General features: G+C 41.2%; 1 protein-coding gene across 1 annotated transcript in view; it reads right to left on the bottom strand.

Moving 5' to 3' along the window:
• ankdd1b (ankyrin repeat and death domain containing 1B) overlaps nucleotides 1–17,094 on the bottom strand; it is an 84,179-nt gene extending 67,085 nt beyond the window's left edge. Inside the window, exon 1 of the mRNA XM_028805692.2 lies at nucleotides 16,769–17,094. Coding sequence (XP_028661525.1) covers nucleotides 16,769–17,024 — 256 coding nt within the window. The 5' untranslated portion in view covers nucleotides 17,025–17,094. The remainder of the gene's footprint in view (nucleotides 1–16,768) is intronic.
• Nucleotides 17,095–23,222: the final 6,128 nt, after the last annotated feature.

Here is a 23,222-nt window from a genome sequence, read left to right as displayed (position 1 = left end):
TGTGGCATTAGGAGGAAATGGTGTCTATCCCAGTAGCACTAAGAAGGAACCAGTCCTGGACAGGGTGGCAGTACATCGCAGTCTACTCACAATTCCCCTCAGGTATTAATTTTGTATATTTAATATACTAGCTCTCCCCTGCAGCTCCACCCACATAGTAGTGAAACAGGACAAACTTTAAAAATCAATTAAAAATAAATAAAAAAAAAGAATTCTGGCTGAGTGAAAGGTAGGTACGCTGCAACGTCAAACGTTGGCACTGTATCTGATGGTATTTAGCTCTGATGGGAGAAAAGCACGAGGTTGTGATATCTCTGGCTACCGTCTAAAACACACGCAGATCTGATCTCTCTCTCAAAAACATCAAACATTACTCTTTAACACTCTCTAGATGATGTCTGTTGAACAAACAGGTATTACTAGCTAAGCGGGGCAAGGAGAACTCCAACATGTGGCGAGAGGTAGAGCGACTCGAACAGAGGCTGGTGAGTGAATGAGGTGGGCATACAATTTTGTAATCAATATTTTAACACTGGGCGGCACGGTGGCGCAGTGGGTAGCGCTGCTGCCTCGCAGTTAGGAGCCCCGGGTTTGCTTCCCGGCTCCTCCCTGCGTGGAGTTTGCATGTTCTCCCCGTGTCTGCCTGGGTTTCCTCACACAGTCCAAAGACATGCAGGTTAGGTGGATTGGTGATGCTAAATTGTCCCAAGTGTGTGTGTGTGTGTGTGTGTGCCCTGCGGTGGGCTGGCGCCCTGCCTGGGGTTTGTTTCCTGCCTTGTGTCCTGGGATTGGCTCCAGCAGACCCCTGTGACCCTGTAGTTAGGTTATAGCGGGTTGGATAATGGATGGATGTTTTAACACTTCCTTCAATATTTCTATCCGTTACTAGTGCCATCTATTGGTGAAATCTTGAACTATTCTTCATATGAAAATTTCATTTCTTAATTAACATGGATTAATTAATCAATTAGTGAAACTGATTATTGATTCATGTATTGTCATCGGAAGTGAGTAAGTGTGCAAAATTTCAAGTCATGTGGACAATAGGAAGTGGGTTAAATATCGATTACAAGATTTGTACCAGACAACAAACAGGTGAAGTGAAAATAACTATGGTAATAACAAGAATAATAATAAAAAAACAGAACTCTAATTCAAAATCCTGGTTGAAATAATCATAGAAAAGAGTTTTCAAAACACCTAGTACAGTATTTGTTTTCTGTAACCATCACTAACACACATGGGGTGCACACACTGATACCCACAATCCAAACACACTGCAGTGACACCACTATATTAGCAGTAACTGAAATAAACAATAAGAAAATCGTATGCAAAATGTCCAAAATTACACTTATTTTTTTTTCTATAACTGCCAAAACAACGATTCATCACATGCAAGTTGTTTTTCACCAGTTTGGTAACTTTTTAACATTTTTCTTTTTAAAGAAATTTATTTTTAACATGTCGCATTAAAGGATAAGGTCAATATTTTTCAAGGCAAAGCTATTTCTCTATAAACATGGTACATATGCATTTGCCACACAAAATTGTGTTCTAAAGTTAAGCGTTTTCAATAAATAAATAAATAAAATACATAGCCAGCCCTGGCATTTTATAATAGAATCTATGAGGCATCACCAGAAAATTAAAGCCTTAAAACTTAGATAGATAGATAGATAGATAGATAGATAGATAGATAGATAGATAGATAGATAGATAGATAGATAGATAGATAGATAGATAGATAGATAGATAGATAGATAGATAGATAGATAGATAGATAGATAGATAGATACTTTATTAATCCCAATGGGAAATTCACAAGTTAAGTGACGTTGTCCTGTCTGAAGAGGCAAATGTTTAAGTATAAGAAAGCACAGCACTTTCTGATGCCAACACACGTTTGTGACAACAAAGGGATCTGCAAATCGTCATTTTATCGCATATTCCTAATACTTTTTTTCTCACGGTGTGCTCTATTTGCTTGTGTGATAGAAGTGGCCTTCCTGGGAGACGTTCTCACCTGAATATGTAAGTCAATCAGCATAATAGCAAACACGTGGCATTGAACAGTTTATTGTGACTTTGTCTTTTGAGAGTAATCCACGGCCCTGGGGGTGAAATTGGAAACGAGGACAAGCATTGTTGCAGTGCACACAGCCGCTCTTCTCTAAAATGGCCAAATTTCATAATATGAGTGTTTTCCTGTAAGCGCTGTATAAATGTAATGAATTATTATTATTATTATTATTATAAAATGATATGTATAAGCTATTTGCAAGGTGTTTGTAATCTCAAAACATGGAGAAGCTGGATGGTTTCATTCTGAACCTACACCTTAGGAGGGAGGCTCTGTTGTGAATATTACTTATATGCAGAATGAATGATATTTTGTGCTTGCATTTTTGAATCATAAAGAAGTCTTCATATTGTTATTTTTTTAATGTCTTCTTCTTGATGTCATTTCCTGCTCCGCATCTTGGCATGAATCCCTTATTGTTAGCAATGGCATATATTGCAAGTCACAGCAGTACAGCAGCGCAGCAAGTGATGTTTGAATTGCTGCAGTTATTTTACTTGCTGTTGCAATACCTTTCTGTGGATGGTCCTACAATGTAGAGATCTCTCCAGATCATTTACAGGAACTCCATTAGAATACTCACAAAGACAGCTCACTACAAACTGTCAGTAGTCTCAGCAGGTATGAATGACCTGACAGGATAAATGATGCAAAACCATTCTTCCCATTGTGGAAAAGGCGCTATATAGGCGTTGACCTGACACAGACTGACAATGGAGGCACAGGTAAAAATAAATGAATAGATTTTATTTGTTTCTTCAGCCATGGGGAACGTCTCCCCCTACACAGTCCCAAAAACACCAAAAGAAAAACACCCTGTGATGGACGACCGGCTACAGACTCCGGTCGCCACCCCCAGGCCACTAGGAGGACCCCTCCGGACAGCATGATGGTGCCCCGAGTTCCAGCAGGGCCTCATGGACTTTGTAGTTTCTATACACAGCCCTGCTGGATACCTTGGGGACCACCGGGAGTCGCTGTAGGGGGGCTAGTGGGCTCTTGCGTGCCCTATAACCCAGGAGTGCGTCACAGTCACGTGACCGGAAGAAACGTCGTACTCCCGGGGTGAAGAAAAGAACTGTTTACGCTGACCCGGAAGGAATACGGACTTGTGGGTATTGGAACAGAGGCACCTCCGGGTCAGGGTGTATAAAAGGACTGTGGGAAAGCCCAGACACTGAGCTGAGCTGGGAGGTAGGGTGGCGACGTGTCTGGGCGAGGAGGATTGGTTTATTGAGAGTTTATTGTGTATATGAGTGTGGAGTGGAGGGTGCTTTGTGCACTGTGCTTAAAGAAAATAAAACAGTCTTGGACTTTTATCCAGTATCTGGAGTGGTACCTGAGGGTTCAAGAGGTGGACAAATACGCAATCTGTTACAACCCAAAAACACACTCTACTTCCTCCACCACTCCTCCCAGGCAGCTTCATCGTCATCATCATCATCGTCGTCATCGTCGTCGTCGTCCCCACTCTGGCGCCCTGAGTACTGCCTGCAGGCTCCTTACATAGGAAGTGCTCCAGGTGGTAATTGGCCTAATTAGCCTGCCCTTCCAGGTGTGGCTGCATTCCAGCCCACAGGGGCTTGTTAAGCCGTGCAGCTCCTCCCGGTGGTGGCCACGGAGCCCAACAGGGCTGAGCCCTGAAGTCCCACAACTTTGGCCCCGATGTCACCCAGGAGGGCTGCCGCCACATGTCCCATGGGATGTAGTGTGCATCCCATGGCTGCTCCCCTGGTCCCAGTGTCAAAGGGGTGTCCCGGCCATCCGCCACACCATTTAGAGATGAACTTGCCATTGAGGATGTTGTGGTCATGAAAAGTACCAGAGCGGTAGTTCCACAAATATTTCAGAGGGAGTACCTGAGTATACTGCATCAAGGACACCCAGGAGCACAGGTAACCATGGGATGTTATTTTTGGCTGACCCTGACAGAAGACACTGAAGGAACTGTGCAGTCTTGTAGGATATGTAATGTTCTGAAGCCACTCCAACAGAAGGGTCCATTACATACTTATCTTTCACAGAATTGCCATGGTCCAAGGTTGACACAATGATATTTTTAAACAGAACAAGCAGCATTTCCTGGTGCTGACTGATTTTCACACAGTTGGTTTAAGATTGATAGAGTGAACAATCTCTTGTCACAGACTGTAGTCAACGAGATACAAAGACTCCTTTCTTAACTTATGTCAGATAACAGCTCTTAGTTTAGAAGTCATTGTTTTATAATTTTGCAAAATCACGGGTTTTTCTCATAGTACTAATAGTCTGGAGTATCCACAGTCAAATGACTTTGCTGATAGGGTTGCCCAAAATGCCACAGTTTATTTGAAACCACAAGAGAAGAGGAATCTGATTTGTTTCTAACCCTGTTGATCCTCCAGAACATATCTCAGGACAACACAATGGGTTCACCTGCACAAAGTTCATGTCTAAAGTACCTCAAACTATTAGCAAACATCTTTTGAAACCAAAATCAAATGTCACTGCTACAGTCACGTCCCACTTATTAAAGAAAAGTGCAGCATGTGTACTATGATGAAGCTAGCAAACCACTTTATCAGCTGCATAACTGTGAAGCGGTCCGGTTACAAACCAACAAAGGGCGTGATACGGTCGGACTAATTTAAAGAATTTGCGATGAGCCTCTCCTGATCCTGCACTGTAGAGACTTAAGGGACCGAGTGCAGGAGGAATCCTTGGCATCTTTTGCCGGTGTCTGAACCAAAGCCAATCCAAGCCGAGGCAGAGGTAGAGAGTTGACCTTCGATTTCAGATCCTCGGTTCAATGCTGTTAAACGGTGCTGGAGGATCAAACAATTGCTAAGCAGTTCCCTGCCACTATGCTGTGACAATGACTATGCTGCACGAGATATGGCAGAGTTGTTACGCCTTATCCTAAATATGACACTTGAATAATAAAAGGACGTTTTCATGAATTTTCTTATGATTCATGTTAAGCTAATGTTCATTTGTAAATTTAAAGTTACCTGGGGAGGTGTTTTGCATTTTGGGAGAAACACTAAAGCTATCTGTAATGTGAGACTAGGAGTTGGATGTGTGTGTGGTGAGGTGCAGGTTCTGTACACTTTCCGACTGATTTCCCCCATTTTTGCTTATTTATTGCTCTTAAATGTTTCTGATCTCCAAACTGACTAAATGCAAAAGACCATCTGAGTATTTTGAAATAATCATTTGATTTATTGAAGGAAAAAAGTTCACCAACACCAACATGACCTACGTAAAAAGTAATTTGTCCCTTAGTCACTCAATCAACCCACGACTACCTAAACTTAACTGCTGCCAGTCCTACTGAATCTAAACATCACTACAATGGAGCTTTTCCAGCATTCTGCAGTTGGCTAAAAGGTCACAACAAGCAACACATCATGCCTCCATCAAAAGAAATTCTAACAGACCTGAGAATGAAAGTTAAATATAGTCGGGAGTTTTACAACGCGGTCTCTAACACCCTGGAACTCCAGTGTACCACCGTGACAGCCATCATCCTACATACAGAGGAAACTTGGAATAGTGGAAAATCTGCCCAGGAGTGGCTATTTTAGCAAAATTACTCCAAAAGCACACGGTAAACACATCTAGAGAGTTACAGAAGCACCCAGACAAACTTCTAAGGACCTTCTTCAGCTCAGTTAATGACAGCAAAAATGATATCCATGGGAGAGTTGCAAAGTGAAAACCACTACTAAACAAGTGGAACATAAAGGACCTTCTAACTATGATTACTCCTGAAAACTCTGGGTTAATGTTCTGTGGACTCATTAGTCACAAATGTTTTGGAAGACATGGGTCCCATTACATCTGGTGTAAAGCTAACACAGCTTTCCACAATAAGAAAATCAGCCACATTGTCCAACATGGTGGTAAATAATGTGATGGTTTGGGGATGTTTTGCTGCTTTCCAGGGCCTCAAGTGATTCGCCATAATCGAGGGAAGCATGAATTCAACGTTCTTCTGGAAGGTACTGGAGAATGTCTAGCCATCGGCGCAATTGGGTTATGCAGCAGGACAAAAATTCAAAGCACAATAACAAGTCCATGTGCAATTCGAATTCCAAGAGGAAGTGAACAGCTGAAGAAAAAATAAATCATAATTAAGGTTTTGAAGTTGCTTAATCAAAGTCCTGACTTGAACCCCGTTGAGATTTTGTCACAGAACCTTAAATGTTGAGGACCCTCCAATGTAGCTGAAATAAAACAATTCTGTAAAGAAGAGTGGGCCAAAATTTCTCCACAGAGATACCAAAGAGTGAGTTACTCAAAGTGTTTGATTGGAGTTGTTACTCCTAAAGATAGCAAAAGCAAGTATTAAGGGGGCAATTAATTTTTCACATTGGTGAACTTTTTTTCTCAATAAATCAAATGATAATTTGAAAATGGTGTAATGTGTTTGCTCAGGTTATCTTTTACTAAATATGTTGGGAATTTAGAAGCAATTATTGTAGATGTTATCAGGTCAGGGTGGAGAGTATGCACTGGTACAGAGTGTTGACACACAAACCACACAACGAAACAGCTCAGGATCCTGGCTGGCAACCCCCCAGGCAGACCCTTGGTCCAGTCCCACCCTCCGGAAATGCCGCAGCCAGGTGTTATGTGGGCGACCCCTTGGTCTGGTCCAGCCACTCGGGTCCTCAGCAATGAGCATCTTACTAGCCGGATCACCCTCGGGGAAACGCGCCACATGGCCATAGTGCCATAACTGATACTCCTTCACAATGCAGGTAATGTGCCTCATTCAGGACTCCATGAACAACACAAAGTCAAATGAGAGGAACCCAAAGATTCACTCAAGAGAAGGTCAACACTCTCTCCGCAGACAGACACACTGCTGATGGCTGTGCCCAAGAGGTCATTAAAGGCCCGTTGTTAGTCATTAGCACTAAAACATAAGTAACATGATAGTTAGAATTTGTTACTAACCCTCACCTATTCTGTTTCTCTTCTCGGTACTCAAATGTGGCACTTGGTGCCACGGCCCACCTGCCAAGTTGTTTTGCCTGCCTAAGGTAAAGTCATCTCTGATGGAGGGTCGCATGAATCGTGGGGTAGAGGGGTCCTTTCATCGGATTGGCTGGCCCAGTACTGACTCAGTTGTGGAATGGCCAATAGGGGGAGGCAGCTTGATGGCCGAGGTCTCCAGGACTCTAAACAAATCCAAATCATATTCTGTGATATCATCTACTGTTAAATTCTGCTCCGTACATGTAAAATTTTTATTTTTATACTGTATTGTGGATTTGTTCTGTTCTGTGTATTGTATTGTATTGACCCCCTTCTTTTTGACACCCACTGCACGCCCAGCCTCTCTCTTTGCTTTGCCTTTCCTAAGGTTTCTTCCATTTTTTTTTTCCCTACAAGGGTTTTTTTTTGGTAGTTTTTTCTTGTCTTCTTAGAGAGTCAAGGCTGGGGGGCTGTCAAGAGGCAGGGCCTGTTAAAGCTCGTTGCGGCACCTCTTGTGTGATTTTGGGCTATACAAAAATAAATTGTAAATCACAACATCATTGACAAAGTCAAGATCCGTGAATCTTTCTTCACCAACAGATGCCCCACAGCTGCAAGACCCCACATCCTTGCCCAACACACAATCTATGCAAGCAATGAACAGAGTAGGAGCAAAAACACACCCCAGACAACTGGGAAAACGCTGAGGTCCTGCCTCCACTCTGCACAGCACTCACAGTACCAGTGCACAGGCCGGCCATGATATCCAGCAACCTTGAGGGGATCCCGCAAACCATCAGGATGTCCCACAGGGCAGCTCGACCAACTCAGTCGAATGTTTTACGAAAATTGACAAAGGCCACAAAGAAACTCTGCCAATAGTCATGTTTTGCAAAGATTGCTTGATGTTATGTTAGACGTTATGAATAAGCAAAAATATAGGAAATCAGGAAGGGGCAAATATGTTTTTCATGGCACTACTGTATATATAATGGTATAATATATGTTAGCTTAAAATCTGTAGGAATTCCCATGGTGTGCAGTAATTTCAAAACATAAATATCAATGGTTTATACTGTATGTGTACACACAAGCCCTCCTGTTATCTGACACCTTGATTTGTTAGGTTTCTGCCCATTTAATCTAAGCAGCTTTTGTCTTCCTATAATTTCCAAATCAGTAATTATCTCCTTGACATTCCCTTAATGGACTCCACTTTCACTACTAAAATGCTGAAAGAATCAACTGGGGTCATTTATCACCTTTTCCATAACATTTATGGCCTTCCTAATAACCTTTTTAACCACTTTTTGAGTTTCTTATTTATCCACCATGAAGTTCCGTTTATTTTCCGGGATTAAGGACAGACATCAATGTACATTCTGGCTTAAAAATGTCTGCTGAAGCGTAAAATTTCTTTTTACAAACATCCTGGAATCTTTCATTAGGATAGTAACCCATCCCACAAAGTAAACTGAAACTAATATCTAGGCTGTTTGTTATTAACAGTGTGGCATCTGAAATAAACATGTCATTTCATTTAAGGTTACTAGAGGGCTTCGCTCGCCCAGACAATACCACCACCACCCCCGGCTGTGCTACGTGCCATTTTGAAGAGGGGGGACGCGGTCGGTCCTCCGAAACCCCCTCTTAAACGGTGATACAATGGGAAACAAATACAGTTTTGTTTTTTTTACCTCCTCTTTGCTCGATCAGCTGCTGGCTTGGTGCTGCTGCCGTACCGCGTGATCTGCATTTCGCGTGGCGCTTCGAAAGTTTAAAAGCCTGTACAGCGGCTGTCCTTTTGTCTCACTGCCTTGTCTCTCTTCTCCCCCAGACATCCTCAAACACCATTCTATCTCCGTTATTTCACCGAGTAATAATTCCCGTTTGTTTGCACTAATGCGATCTTTACTCTCATTTTTTTGAGACTTTCGAATTTTCGTACTTCCATTATCTCTAACCTGCTCTGCATGTGTATCACGCCAACGTTTTTGCATTCTTTATGACATTCTACTTTGTCGTCTACTCTTTGTCTTTTATTTCCGGCCCCAGGAGCAGTTAAATCTCTTGGCACAAAGTCTCGTCTCGCGGGACGTAAAAGTGTCTCTCTGAGAAAGTCACGTCTCGTCTCCCTGAACAGGTCTCATGTTGTCCCAAGTTTTTTTTTATATAATAGAGAGATATTACTTTTAAAGTTCATGACATATTCATTATATTCAGTTTCACCCATGCACTCTGATTTTCCTCCCTGGTAGAACGAATGCTACAGCTTTGGCTATCTGAAGTAAAAAAAAACAAATGTGGCACAGAGGAACCAGCAGTGAGCAAACAAAGGAGCCCATGATGACACGTGACCTAAACCATCCACACATCCAACTATCCATCTATTCGGGACTGCAGGTCAGGCACACAAGGAAGGAACCAAACCTGGATGGGGCAAAGCAGTCTAAACTGTATTTTATCAACGTATTCCTGCAGTCATTATAAGTTGTGTGTTTTTATATAGTGCAGTGTTTCCCAAACTCGGTCCTGGGGGCACACTGTGGCTGCAGGTTTTTGTTCCAACCAGATTGCTAATCAGTGACAACACCCGATAACACGGACCTCATTTAATTAGCTGGTTTCCCCATTTTCTCTTATGCTACATTCAGAAAAGCACAGCAGCGTGATACTAAATAATGAATTAAACAAACAATTAGAACACCTAGGAAAGAAGAATGAAAATCAAGATGAAAATATTGTTAAAAAGAAAAAAACATATTATTCCCATATAACTGCTTGGTACATTTTAATATATATATTTAGGGTGTTTCATTTTCTAAGGCAAAAAATAAAATGTAAAATTTTTGCAGGCTTTGCTTACGCCCCGAGTCTCAGTGATGTAAAAGATATATATGCCAAATTTCAAGAAGATTGGATAATATTTAGAGGTTGCACACTTTGATCAGTTTTGTAAAAGTAGGCAAAAAATATGATTTTTCAATGTTAATTACTTAATTGGGAAAACTAGAAATCACAAACTTAAAATAATATTAAAACTAGACACTAAGATTAATAGGTAGTATGCAAAACGTGTTATATTAATCAACTTTGAACGATGCAATCCCTTCTTTTGTTCGCTTGGTGACGACTTTTCTGTGATGCTTGACTACCCTCAACAAGAATTGTTTTTGTTGTTCGTCCCGGACCGATTCGTTAAACTTTTTTATCAGAGCAATTCCTCTTTCTGCGGTATCATTGACCACCTTAAGAGCGTTCACATGGCTTCTTAGAGAATCACTGCAGTATTCTGTCACGTCGTGGCTCAGGTCTTTTCCTTCAAAAATCGTTTCATTTCCTTTTTCTCAGGTTTGGGTTCTAAATTTTTAGTCATATTTTCCTTTTCAGCCTGAGTAATCAGGCCCGGTCTTAGGTATTATGGGGCCTAGGCAAAAGGGGGGTCCAGGGGCCCCCTGGAAGCTCTGCGAAATGCGTAAAAATTAGACCAAGGTGACGTTTTCTTGTAACGTTACGAGGTCATCACCCTGCGTCCCTTTTTCGCCTGGAGTAGTTAGCTGCTACAATTTAGCCAGTTTGAACTGTTAAACATGCGAGGGGAGGGGCGGGCCAGGGGCCTGGCCACCATCGATCCGGGGCCCCCTGGACGCCGCGGCCCTAGGCGGTCGCCTACTTCGCTTATGCCTAAGGCCGGGCCTGGAGTAATACGTTTGTCCAAAAAAGCCAATCCTACGTTTGTTTCTGACAGATACCAAAGGTGTCCCTTAGCAACTGTGAGAGCACTTGTATTGACGTCTGCATCTGGGTAAGTACTCAGAAGCTGTCGCATATCCAAATCATTCTTTGGAGCCCATCGACTTACAATTGCCTTGTGCTAAAAGCGAACATATATGAGGCTGACAAAATGTGCGACCCGTTTCATTCCTTTCAATTCTCGTTGAGGAATATTCAACTGTTTAGTGAAGAGGACAATTTTAAGTGCATATTACCTGCAACAGATGAAAGAAATACACGAGAAGCCCATTAGTACAAAGCACTTCAATATTACAAATTTCACTAGTTTGAAATAAAAGTGATCAATGCGTGCAACCCCTAAATATTATCCAATCTTCTTGAAATTTGGCATATATATCTTTTACATCACTGAGACTCGGGGCGTAAGCAAAGTCATATGAAAATCACATCTTTGGAAAAATGAAACACCCTAATTATATATATTTTTTTAATTACCAAACTTGGTTTTCTAATTTCTTTATTGAACAGAACTTGGGAGATAACACGTCACTTAATTAGCCCAGGAGTCCAATTAAAAACAGAAGCTGCTTGGAACAAAAACCTGCAGGCACAGGGGGTCCACAGGACCGAGTTTGGGGAGCACTGATGTAGTGCAACTCTCCTGTACAATACTCCTGTTTAATACTCCTGTTTAATACTCCTGTATTCTGCTTTAAATGAATGAAAATGTTCAGGCAGATGCAAACACGGATGCAAATCCGAAATGTGTTTGTGCAAATCTGTTTTTCACAATGAAACCCAAGGACTAGCTCTGCCTTGTCAATATTTACTTTCTGACAGGTGCGTAGACTTATGAGGCGGAACTTCTCTGAGCCTTTGTTTGGCACACTGGTTAGCAGTGCAGCTTCACTGCTCCAAAGATGTCTACCTTTTTTAATAACTTCTAGAGGGATAGAGATAGCACAGGTGAGCAGGCTTTCATGCTTTTCCTTCAGTGCAAGTCCTAGGGTGACGGCGCTTGCACACTAACTTATCTGAGCCTTGCTGTGCTGTCTTCTGCTACATAAGAATAAACTTGGAACTGAACAAAGGGCTTGTTTTATTCAAGTGACTATTCCACTATTGTATGCCTGATCCTTCTTTGCTGCACAAACTTCGCCCCCAGGGGCTTCTGCACTTTGATTACAGCGAGACAAACAGGCCTCATTCACAGCTACAACAAAGATAAACAGTTAATCCGATTGTGTGTGAAGGCTTTTGACACGGATGGGATGAAGGCATTCGCACACCTTATAACAGACTAGGTCAGGCAACGCCTTTCCCCCAACACATTTTGCACTACTTTTAAGAGGGGGTCCCTCCTGGCAAGCCCAGTCTGTTGAATTTTAATCACAGTCACTTAACTACTCTTACAATAAAATGTCTTAAAATGAATGAGGCTTTGTATCCTTGAGAGATTACGCTACAATGAATAGTCACTCTGCCCAGGTCAGTGATTCTTAACCTTTTTTGAGTCACCGACCCCTTTAAGAATCTGATGAATGCTATGGACCCCCTTCCCTAGAAATGTTCACATAAACACAACTTTGCATGCAATGAGTATAATGTACTTTATTTATTGAGATTTGATTGTCTCATACATGTGTGACATACACAAAGGATTATTACATTTTAAAGTAAACAACCTGAAAAAAAAAACTCCTTTCTTAAGCAAAAACTAATGGCCACTCATTATAATTATGAAATACAATTCATCCATCCATCCATCCAACCCGCTATATCCTGACTACAGGGTCACGGGGGTCTGCTGGAGCTAATCCCAGCCAGCACAGGGTGCAAGGCAGGAACAAACCCCGGGCAGGGCGCCAGCCCACCACAGGGCACACATACCCACACACCAGGGACAATTTAGGATCACCAATGCACCTAACCTGCATGTCTTTGGACTGTCGGAGGAAACCAGACACGGGAAGAACATGCAAACTCCATGCAGGGAGGACCCGGGAAGCAAACCCGGGTCACCTAACTGCGAGGCAGCAGCGCTACCACTGCGCCACCGTGCCACCCTAACTAAAACTCATTTGCAATAAAGCATTTGTTTGATTGGTTGTCAAGCTATTAATTAAAAGGAAACACACACATGCAATGTTTTTGTTTATATAGCAACTTTATGTAGTGATCCCTATCCCATGAATCTTTTCAGGTACTGCTCACTCTTTTTTATTTCTCTATAGCTCTCTATAGCAGCAGCTAGAAAAATACAGAGTAGACATTTTGGGTGCTGAAAAACTCGGCTTATATTTGAGTATATACGGTATATCATGGAAAGACTCTGGACTGACATTTGATACCATGCTGATGTGGCATCACCAGATGCTGTTCATCAGCAAACTAGAGAAGCTGAGAAGAAGCATAGGGCTTCACAAGTGCTTCTGTATACCGTATTTACCCATATACCACGCGCACATTTTTTTCCGAAAATTAGCATTAGAAAATCAGGTGCATGTCATACACGAGGAAATTTTTTTCTGTAATGTTTACTTCTTCTGCTTGGGCTCTATCTCTCTCTCTCTCTCTCTCCCTCATTCGCTCACTCTTTCGTCATGCAACAAAAACAGAAGGGCATTTCGCAGAAAACGTGCCCTAAACTCTTCCTATATAATCACAACGCGTGTCGTACACAATTTTTCGTGATTTTCTTTGTAAAAATTAGGGTGTACATCTTACATGAAGGCGTGTGGTACACGAGTAAATACGGTATATAGGTGCTAATCTAATGACCAGTCTGCAGGCAAGCATCAAGGATTGGAACTTGTTAAGTGCTGCTACAGGAAGCCAATGTAGTGATCTGAAAAGAGGAGTGACGTGTGCCCGCCTCAGCTGACTAAACACCAGACGTGCATTTTTAAGTATCTGTGGCAGCTTGTTGACACATGTCCGTACTCCAACCAGTAGAGAGTTGCAGTAGTTGAGAAGTGACAAGACCAGAGCTTGGACAAGAAGTTGTGCTGCATACTCTGTTAGATATGGTATGATTCTGCTCATATTTTACAGATGTCTGTTGAATCAGGATATCGGCAGATACAAAATGCAAGAAAATAACCCAAAACCCATGAAACTGTAAGGGAGGCAACGGCATTTAGGATGCCTGGGGACTAAGGGTGTGTGTAGTTTATAGGTATGACAGGTTAAAAACATCACCGCAACGTCAGGCTCATAGAATTGGTTTGCCATATGTTGGTTTAATTGCTCCCTGGCATGCATCATACTAAAGGAAAGAAACCACGCCAAGATACAACCTCAGGTGGCAGTGAAAGAGTGAGGCATACGCAGACATTCCTTTCAGTCACCCGAAACCAAAAGGAGGGCTGACACAAAAAGTACATAGTGAACTTGCACATACAAAAAAAAAAAAATATTCAGTATATGTGACACAGCCAGACAGACACGCATCAAGAATAATCTGCATGGAGTTGGCAAGTTCTACCCAAATGTTATCTTTAGTTTCATTCTTACTAACACTGGATTGATAGGAAATATGAGACAGAAAAGATGACTCAGATGGAGAACTTTATTTCTTGGTGCAGAAAGAATTGTCTGCAGCCTAACACCAGCAAAACCAAGGAACTGGTTATTGACTTTCACCCCATGAAAGTTCCTCTACGCCCAGTCACTATTCAGGGAGAGGATGTGGTGCACTTTTACAAAGGTCCATATCAAAGATAGGCTGGACTGGTTCCGTAATACAGAGGAACTGTATATGAAAGGGCAGAGCAGACTCTGTTTTTCTTAGGCAACTGTGTTCCTTTAATGTGAGTAGTGACATCCTCTACGGCTCTGTAATGGTCAGTGTGATCAGCAACATCACTTCAAGACAGGTCCGCTGAATCAACAAACTAATTAAAAGGATGGGCTCAGTTATGGAATGCATTCTGAAACCCCTGGCGGTGTAATAGAGGAGAGAATTAAAACAAAACTGAGTGCCATTATGAACAATGCTGTGCATCTTCTCTGTGACACACCAACACTGAGGGCTTTCAGCCAATGAATTATTCAGCAGACATGTGTCAAGAAATGTTGCTGGGACTCCTTTAAATAATGGCAATACACCTTTATAATGCCTCACTATCACTAACTACCAGGTATGAACTTCTTTCTTTCTTCTTCTAGTTATTCTGGTGTATATATATATATATATATATATATATATATGTATTGTGGAGACCCGCCCCGGGCACAGACAGGCAGACACCGATGGTTCAAATCCACACACACATTTATTGTACATTGGTCAACTATTTACAAAAACCACACACTCTCAGTTCGGGACTCTTTCTATGCCTCTCTTCACCGCCTCCACTCCTCTCCCCTAAGCTCTGTCCTCTTCCACTGGACTCCAGCTGACGAATGGAGGGAGACGGCCCCTTTTAAGTCCACCCAGACGTGCTCCAGGTGCCTCCTGATGAGCTTCCTGCGGCACTTCCTGGTGTGGCGGAAGTGTCACACAAGCACCCGGAAGCACTCCAGGTATCCCTGGTTTTCCTTCCGCCAGCACCTCTAGGAGTGGTGGAAGTGCTGACATCCAGGGCTTCTCAGGCATCAGGGTGCCTCCTAGCGGTGACCACGGGCCCCTATAGGGTTGAGCTTCCATGCTCTGTTCCCGTGGCCACCATACAAACCAGGGTGGCTGCTCTCTCATGGTCCGGAGGAGGCGTAATCCCTCTCCCAGTCCTTCCAGGTGTGAGTGTGAGTCAAAATTATGTTAACACTAATGGTACTGCTATGTATATATATACTTATATACAATTGTTTGTGGACAGTTTATGTGCCAAATATGCTACATGTGTTGAACATCATCCCCAAACAAGTTGAGACATTCCTGTAAATCATCTTGCACATATGAAGTATGTTTTGTGAATAAATTGTTTCCGCCATATTCAAATATTAACATAATTTTGACTCACCCTGTGTATATATTATTATCATTTATTTAATAAGCTTCTGTAAAAATTAACAGTTATCAATCTATCTACCTAATATTAACATTGTGCACTGTCATTTCAGTGGTGTCCAACTTTTGGTTACTCCATGACAATGTGCCCAATTATCAGAGCCGGATTAAGTACTGCAGATCAGGCAGCAACAGTGCCCCATATATATATGGCGGAGTGGTGGCTCTGAGGCTAGGGATCTGCACTAGCAATCGGAAGGTTGCCGGTTCGAATCCCGTAAATGCCAATAGGGACTCTGCTCTGTTGGGCCCTTCAGCAAGGTCCTTAACCTGCAATTGCTGAGCGCTTTGAGTAGTGAGAAAAGCGCTATATAAATGCAAAGAATTATTATTATTATTATTATATATATATATATATACACACACACATATATATAAGAGCTGCACTCACTATCAGTGGATGACTGAACGTGACGGCTGACTTGACCAAGACAAGAGCGACCACATGAGTCTCAGTGGATTGTGTTACCAGATTCTAATTTTGTTGTATTCCCAAGATTAATATATATATAATATATGCATGTAATTTTTTTCATTTAATGTGAAAGCCCTTTTTTGTGGAACCTGGTTCAGCAGCACCATTTGCAGTTTCCACCATATAGTCTATGGTAAATCCAGCAATGGAAAATTTCTGTGGTGCCCCACTTCCCTTGATGCCCTATGCGCTTATTATGCTTAACGGTTAATTGGACCCTGCCCGTTATTGTCGGGATCAGGTCTTGAATTTGGGACAGCAGGTGCATGCGGGCTTTTTGATGTACTGCCACCCATACTTTACTACACAGCACCCACTCCAGGTCAAAAAAAGTTGGTCAGAAGTTTCCTAAACAGTAAAAGTGTGGGTTAATTGTTTTATTTTGGATGCACAGCCCCTGTCAGTTTCGCTCTGTCATGTTATTAAACAATCCCTAAAAATCCGCAGCTCCCAAGTCCAGCTAATAAACTGAAGTTCCAGACAGACGCTCAGTACTCACGCATCTCCTTGTTGTCAAAGCTTCCATCGTCCTCCTCAGGTTCCCTCCGTAACACGAAGTCCTTAAAACCCTTTGTGCTGCCGCTAACACTGCCTGTGCTCTTTGCAATCACATTCTGTTTAGTTAGCGTGGGTATTCTTTTCATTTTCTCCTTCAGAACAGAAACCATCATCACGCTCGTGCGGGAAGCGCCCTTGTGCCGCGCAGGTGCGCCCAGCTGAATGAGCGCGCGGAGCCCCCGTCGGTCGACGCCCATTGAGAAATACCAGACAAGCCAGTCGGGCTGCCCTCATCTGTGGCTTGTTTTTCAAAACCTCAAGGGCCTTTTCCACGCATGGCAATGCATCATTGACTAGGAATGACACTTTTTCACACTCTCTTTAAAGCGAGACTAAAAAAAAAGAATACAAATTGTTTTGTTTTTTTTGCTAAGTGAAGTGGGCAGCTTCATAAATGAAGTGAAGGGCAGAGGAGGAGGGTCAAGTCGGCGAAGCGGACAAGGTGTTCGCCTTTGTGTTTAGCGTCCTGCTTGCAAAACTACAAGATAAACAGAGCCTCCCGTTGGGAGTGTAAGAGGATTACGCCACCCGCCCATCTTCTGCCTCGCCCAGCCGCAACACCCTGGAGGCAGTAGCCCATCTGATAAACACACCTGAAGTTGAGATGGGACATGAACACTGGACTGTGGCGATCTGAAGAACGACTACGACAGATTTGAACTTGGGTCAGGGCTGGATTAACCGTTAAAATAAATAAGCACGTGGTTAGAGCATCAAGGGATGAGGTGACACCACTGAAATTTTCCATTGCTGGATTTACCATGGACCATATGGTGTTAAACTGCAAATGGTGCAGCTGAACCAGGTTCCACAAAAAGGGACTCTCATATTAAATGAAAAAGAGAAAAGCCAAGCAAAAGGACACCTTTTATTGGCTAACTAAAAAGATTACAATATGCAAGCTTTCGAGGCAACTCAGGCCCCTTCTTCAGGCAAGATGTAAACTGAAGAAGGGGCCTGAGTTGCCTCGAAAGTTTGCATATTGTAATCTTTTTAGTTAGCCAATAAAAGGTGTCATTTTGCTTGGCTTTTCTCTACATTCATAATGGCTAACACGGTACAACACCCTAGTACTATTAAATGAAAAAAAAAGACATGTACTGTATATATACAATAATAATAATAGAGATTAATGATATAAATTAATTTTGGGAATACAACAAAATTAGACTCTGGTCACTGCCACACACCAAGACACACGTCTTGTCTTGGTTATGTCGGGTGTCCCGTTCAGTCGTTCAGTGAGAGTGACTGCAGTTTATATACAGGGTGGTCCAGATCTAACTATGCAATCATTGCATTGCATTAAAAGTTGCATAGTTAGATCTGGACCAGCCTATATTAGTGTTTAGGGCCTCTAAAGGTCTCAATCTGAACCTTAACCTGAATTGGGGCCCCAGTCCAAAGGATCATTTAGATAGACTAAGCCCCCAGTCAGGTATACAGTTACTTCTTGTATTTTTGGGATTGTATCATATCATACTTTACCTAAGGATAGAGCTGCCAGGCAAGAGAAAAAGAGGGAGGCCTAAGAGGTGGTGTATGGACGTGGTGAGAGAGGACATGCAGGTGATGGGTGTAACAGAACAAGATGCAGAGGACAGAAAGATATGGAAGAAGATGATCCGCTGTGGCAACTCCTAACGGGAGCAGCCGAAAGAAGAAGAAGATCATACCATGCTTTACCTGTTTTTTCAAATGCCCCTCTTAACAATCTGATCTAAAGCTAGGGCTGGGCTTGCATATCCTGTTAGTGGGAACATGGGTACCATAACATGCTGGCCAGTCCGCAACTGCCCACAGCACTGTGGATTACTGTACTACAATATGATTAACAACAGCTATATCCATAAATCTGTGGAACCTTTCATCTTGTGATCTCTCACACTTACCAAGATTGGCTTTCATAAAAAAAAAAAAAAAGATTTACGATTAATGGCAGGATTGTCCAATTTCAATCCTGAAGGATCCCAAATAAAAATGAGATGTGAAGTGAGCCAGCAAAGTTAGGACATCAAACTCCAACCAATTTCCCTCCAACCACATATTTAAGTCAATTCTAGTTGATCTTTAAATCTGTTATATAATTCCATGGCTTGCTGGAGCTCTCAATCTGCCACAACAGGCATTTCCAAAACTGTTTGTTGTCTTTGAGCTCCATCAAAATATTTTGTTGATCTGACAGATCAGTATTACTGAGACCTTCATATTCCTTTATTTTCATGTATGATTGACACTGGTTCATGTGCGGACTCATTTTTTATCTCATAATTGTTTGGCTGCAAATTAATGGGAGGAAAAATAAATAATTAAGGGGTCTGAAACGTAAATAGTAAGTAAAAAAATTAAGGCCAAAGAAGTTAGTTAGCAGCAGAAACTGTCACTAATTAAGAAAATGGCTAGAATTAAAACATGCAGCCACTGAGGCCCTCCAGGATCGAAGTTGGCCACCCCTGATTTTTCTTTAATACATTTTAAAAATAAGTTGCCTGTTCGTGTAGATTACAACGGGGATATAGCGTACCACGGTTCAAAGGGGAAAGAAAAAGCCTTAACACTTACCAAATATGTCCACTTTGGAGCAGCTATGGTTTCAGTTCATAACAAATAATTCTGCTTTGAAGCTGCAAAGGTTTCAATTCAAGAAAACATGCCTTCAGCGTTTGAGGCATCCTTGTGATAACGGAAGGAAACTAGAAATAATTGTTTTATCACAGATTCATGGTTCTATTTTCTTGATGTAATATGTTTCTTGCAGCGGCCATTGTGGATGGAGTTATGACTGCCAGATGCTAAACTACTTCTAGCCTTTTATTTCTTTTATTTTACATATCCAATAGAACTAGATGCACACCAAGTGGGAGCATAGTGAAAAGAGCACAAGTTTCATACTGTTTTGTACACATAACAATACATATGAACTGATTACACTGCATGGTATTTTTAGTAGAAGTCTTTGATTTTTGAAAGAGCCAAGCCGCCTTTTCAATGGTGTTTCCTGTGCACATACAGTCAAAAACATCTATTTTTGTTATGCATGATTAATTCTTCTTGCTGATAATATAGTAGTAAAAGACCTAAGCACAATGTTTTTGAGTTAGTAAAGTTACAGACCCTGATGACAATCAGTCCTTAAATGCACAGGGAGAACATGCTTAAGAACATAAGAAATCTGACGTATAAAAGGAGACCATTCAGTCTATCCAGCTCGTTTGTTTAGCTAATATCCTAGATGTCCCAATTTCTCATGCAGATACTTCTTAAATGCTGTCAAAGTTTCTGCTTCAACTACATGCCTCGGTAGTTTGTTCCAGATTCCCACTCTGTGTGTAGAAAAGTGCTTTCTGGCTTCTGCCCAAAATGCATTTTCCCTTAATTTCCATGCAGATTCCATGTAGAACCTGGTGCTCTGAGTTGGGAATGGCAGCCCACTCTGCCTCTGTACTTATCTTTTTATGCAATTGTGCATCCTGGCCATCCCTTTCTTTTTCTATCCTAGTTAGATACAGTTTGCCCTATTCTCCTATGACAAGAAATTCAAACAAGTAAAGTAAGTGGTTAACAGTGGCACTCACATAAACAGTTTTGAGTACAGACCTTTCACCTGCACGATACTAAATTAGCAACCAGACTGTCAACACAGCTCTGTTCAATATTCTTTTCATAGTGTTGCAAGGTTGGTTCCAGAAACCTATTTGTGGGAGGAAAGGTTACAGACGCCAACATTGTTCAGGTTCCTAGAGAAAATGCATCAACTGATTTTTATTTTTTTTTTTTTATAGACAGAGGAATGCATTCCACCTCTCTCCACCACCTGAAGATCTAGAGGTCCTTGTGCACTGTGTACCCAGCCCACTGGCCGACATTGACAATCTTAATCCTTTGTCTTGTATGTGCAAATCTCAAAACACATTTCAGAGACCTATGCACAGACATTTCTGTCTGTGCTTGTTTCAGGAAATTTACACAAATAGTAGAGCTGGTCACTTGGAAGCCACTGCAGTGATGTGACAAAGTGTTTTGGTCTAAAGGGAATAAAGCTGACCTTTGTCACTTGAACACTAAGCAATAAGTCTGGCATAAATCTAACATTGTACATCAGCCAAGTAACACCATTCCCACTGTAAAATATGGATGCATCATGTTGTGGGGATGCTTTTCTTTGTCTTGATCAGGACTGACAGAAAGATGAATGCTGCATAATACATACAGACCCTGGAGGAAAACCTTCACCCCTCTGCTATAAAATTTAAAACGAGAAGGAAGTTTGTGTTTCAAGATGACAATAACCCAAAGCACACTCCAAAAGAATCAAAAGAGTGGTTTAAATTGAAAAAAAATTGATGTACTTGAATCTGATATAAGCCCCATCGAACATCTAAGACCTAAAAAAAGTACTGTCCACCAGCGTTCTTCAACTATTCTGAAACCGCTTAAGCAATTTTTCAATAAGGAATGTGTAAATCTTGCTCTATCATACCAGATCACACCATGTCATTTTTTAAGTCCACCTAACCCTGAGCAGGGTTGCTGGGGGCTGGAGCCTATCACAGCAAGCACAGGATGTAAGGCAGGATCCATTCCTGGACAGGGTGTACCAGTCCATCACAGGGTTTGCTCCATCATGTTGTCCAAAATAAATGGAGACTTATTAAAAAAGTCTACTTGCTATAATACTTGCAATGCTTGACATTTCAGCTTTTGGAATTTTTTTAAAGGTTTATAATTTTTTTTTGGCAGAACTATTAAAAATGCATTAAATTTATAAATAAAACTCCCCAGCCAAATAGATTTTAAAGCCCCAGGTTGTGACAATTTGTGTAAAAAAAAAAATGTGGTGGGGCTGAATACACAAATTTTATGATTAAACAAATCTGTTGATGTGCTCTGAAGGTCAATAGTACAATAAATAGGTGCACACATGCAAGTTACCAGAAACTGTGTAGCAGAAAAAAGTAGGCTTAGAAATTGTTTTAGAGTAAGAATTTTTTTTAAATGATTTACAGCTCTAGTAATATTTTGGAGGATTTAGACTACAGTAATGGGAAAAGGTATATTTTGACTTCAGATATATCATGTGACTTGCAAACAGATCTTTTAGTTTTATCATATTTCTTTTCTAAACCGGCATTAAAGAATTAATTTTTTTTTTCATTTCAAACACAGATACACTTTACATTTTTGGGATACCTTCTGGTATAAAAATGGCTAAAGCAGGAAAACCTCAATTGAATTTTCAAGTCTTCAAGTCCAAATAATTGTTTTAACTCTACGCACAATTAGCATAACGATCCACAAAAAGCAACAATTTCCAATCTTTTTGAGGCTGTCTAAACATGTGTGGAGAATTCTGAAGTGCAGGAAAAGGTCAGTACTATTCTCACCCTTTAAATCTAACCAACCTCCAGACACAGTTTTATGTACTGCACTGACGCCTTGTGCTACAGTGCTTTCACTGTATTGCACTTATGTCTATTATTTTGTGCATTATCAATTGCTCCTGATAGGTGGGTGTGGCTAAACAAGGAAGCGAGTCGATGCACTTGTTGTACATCTGGAATCTCTTTTTTACCCCCTTAATCAAATTGTGTCTGTTGGAAATTATTCAAGCTCCAGGAATATTGGCCAAGGATGGTTTTAAAAAACCTAGTTAGGAGGCACTTTTTCTTTACATTTTACATTTACTTGTTTGGCTGACACCTTTATCCAAGGCAACTTAAATCATTCAAGATATAATTTGTTGCATTTCTTTTGTTTTTTCCAATTAGACAAAGGCAGCTGAAGTGACTTGCTCATGGTCACATAGTGTCGATGGTGGGACTTGAACCCACATCCATTGAGACACAAAGTCTTACCCACTATACCACACTGTCTCCTCTTTATCTGACAGCTGCAGTTTTTTGTTTATGATTCCAAAGTGTACTGTGCCCCAAACCTCCAGCCAGTTTATTTAAAGAGCCATATGCTTAGATCTCTCCTTCTAAGAAATGTTGCTCCCACTCTGCTTTGCTTTGTTTATTGACTACAGAGAGTTTTGTTGGTCAAACTACTACTTTCTTGCCAGATTTTTAAAAATTTGTTATAGGCTACCTGATGGGTCACAATTGAGCTTTATTGTACAGCTGTCTGTTGCTAGTACAGCAGTCCAAATCTAGTCACCATACCAAACAAATCAGTTTTGTGGCTGCAAAAGATTAACACAAACAGTAATTATACAAATAACTAATATTAAGTATTTGTACAGAATTTTAATGGGTATTATTCATTACAAAAATACTTCATCATTTTGTTTACAATTTATATTAATTTTTCTCAAATATTTCATTTAAAATATACATTAAAGCACAGCTATAACTTGTTTCATTATTTTATACCAAAATATCAATTTTATTATT

Source organism: Erpetoichthys calabaricus, chromosome 7 (assembly GCF_900747795.2).
Source record: "Erpetoichthys calabaricus chromosome 7, fErpCal1.3, whole genome shotgun sequence".
Lineage (NCBI taxonomy): Eukaryota > Metazoa > Chordata > Cladistia > Polypteriformes > Polypteridae > Erpetoichthys > Erpetoichthys calabaricus.
Note: the sequence above shows the minus strand (reverse complement) of the source record. Positions and strands in the feature narration are given on the sequence as shown.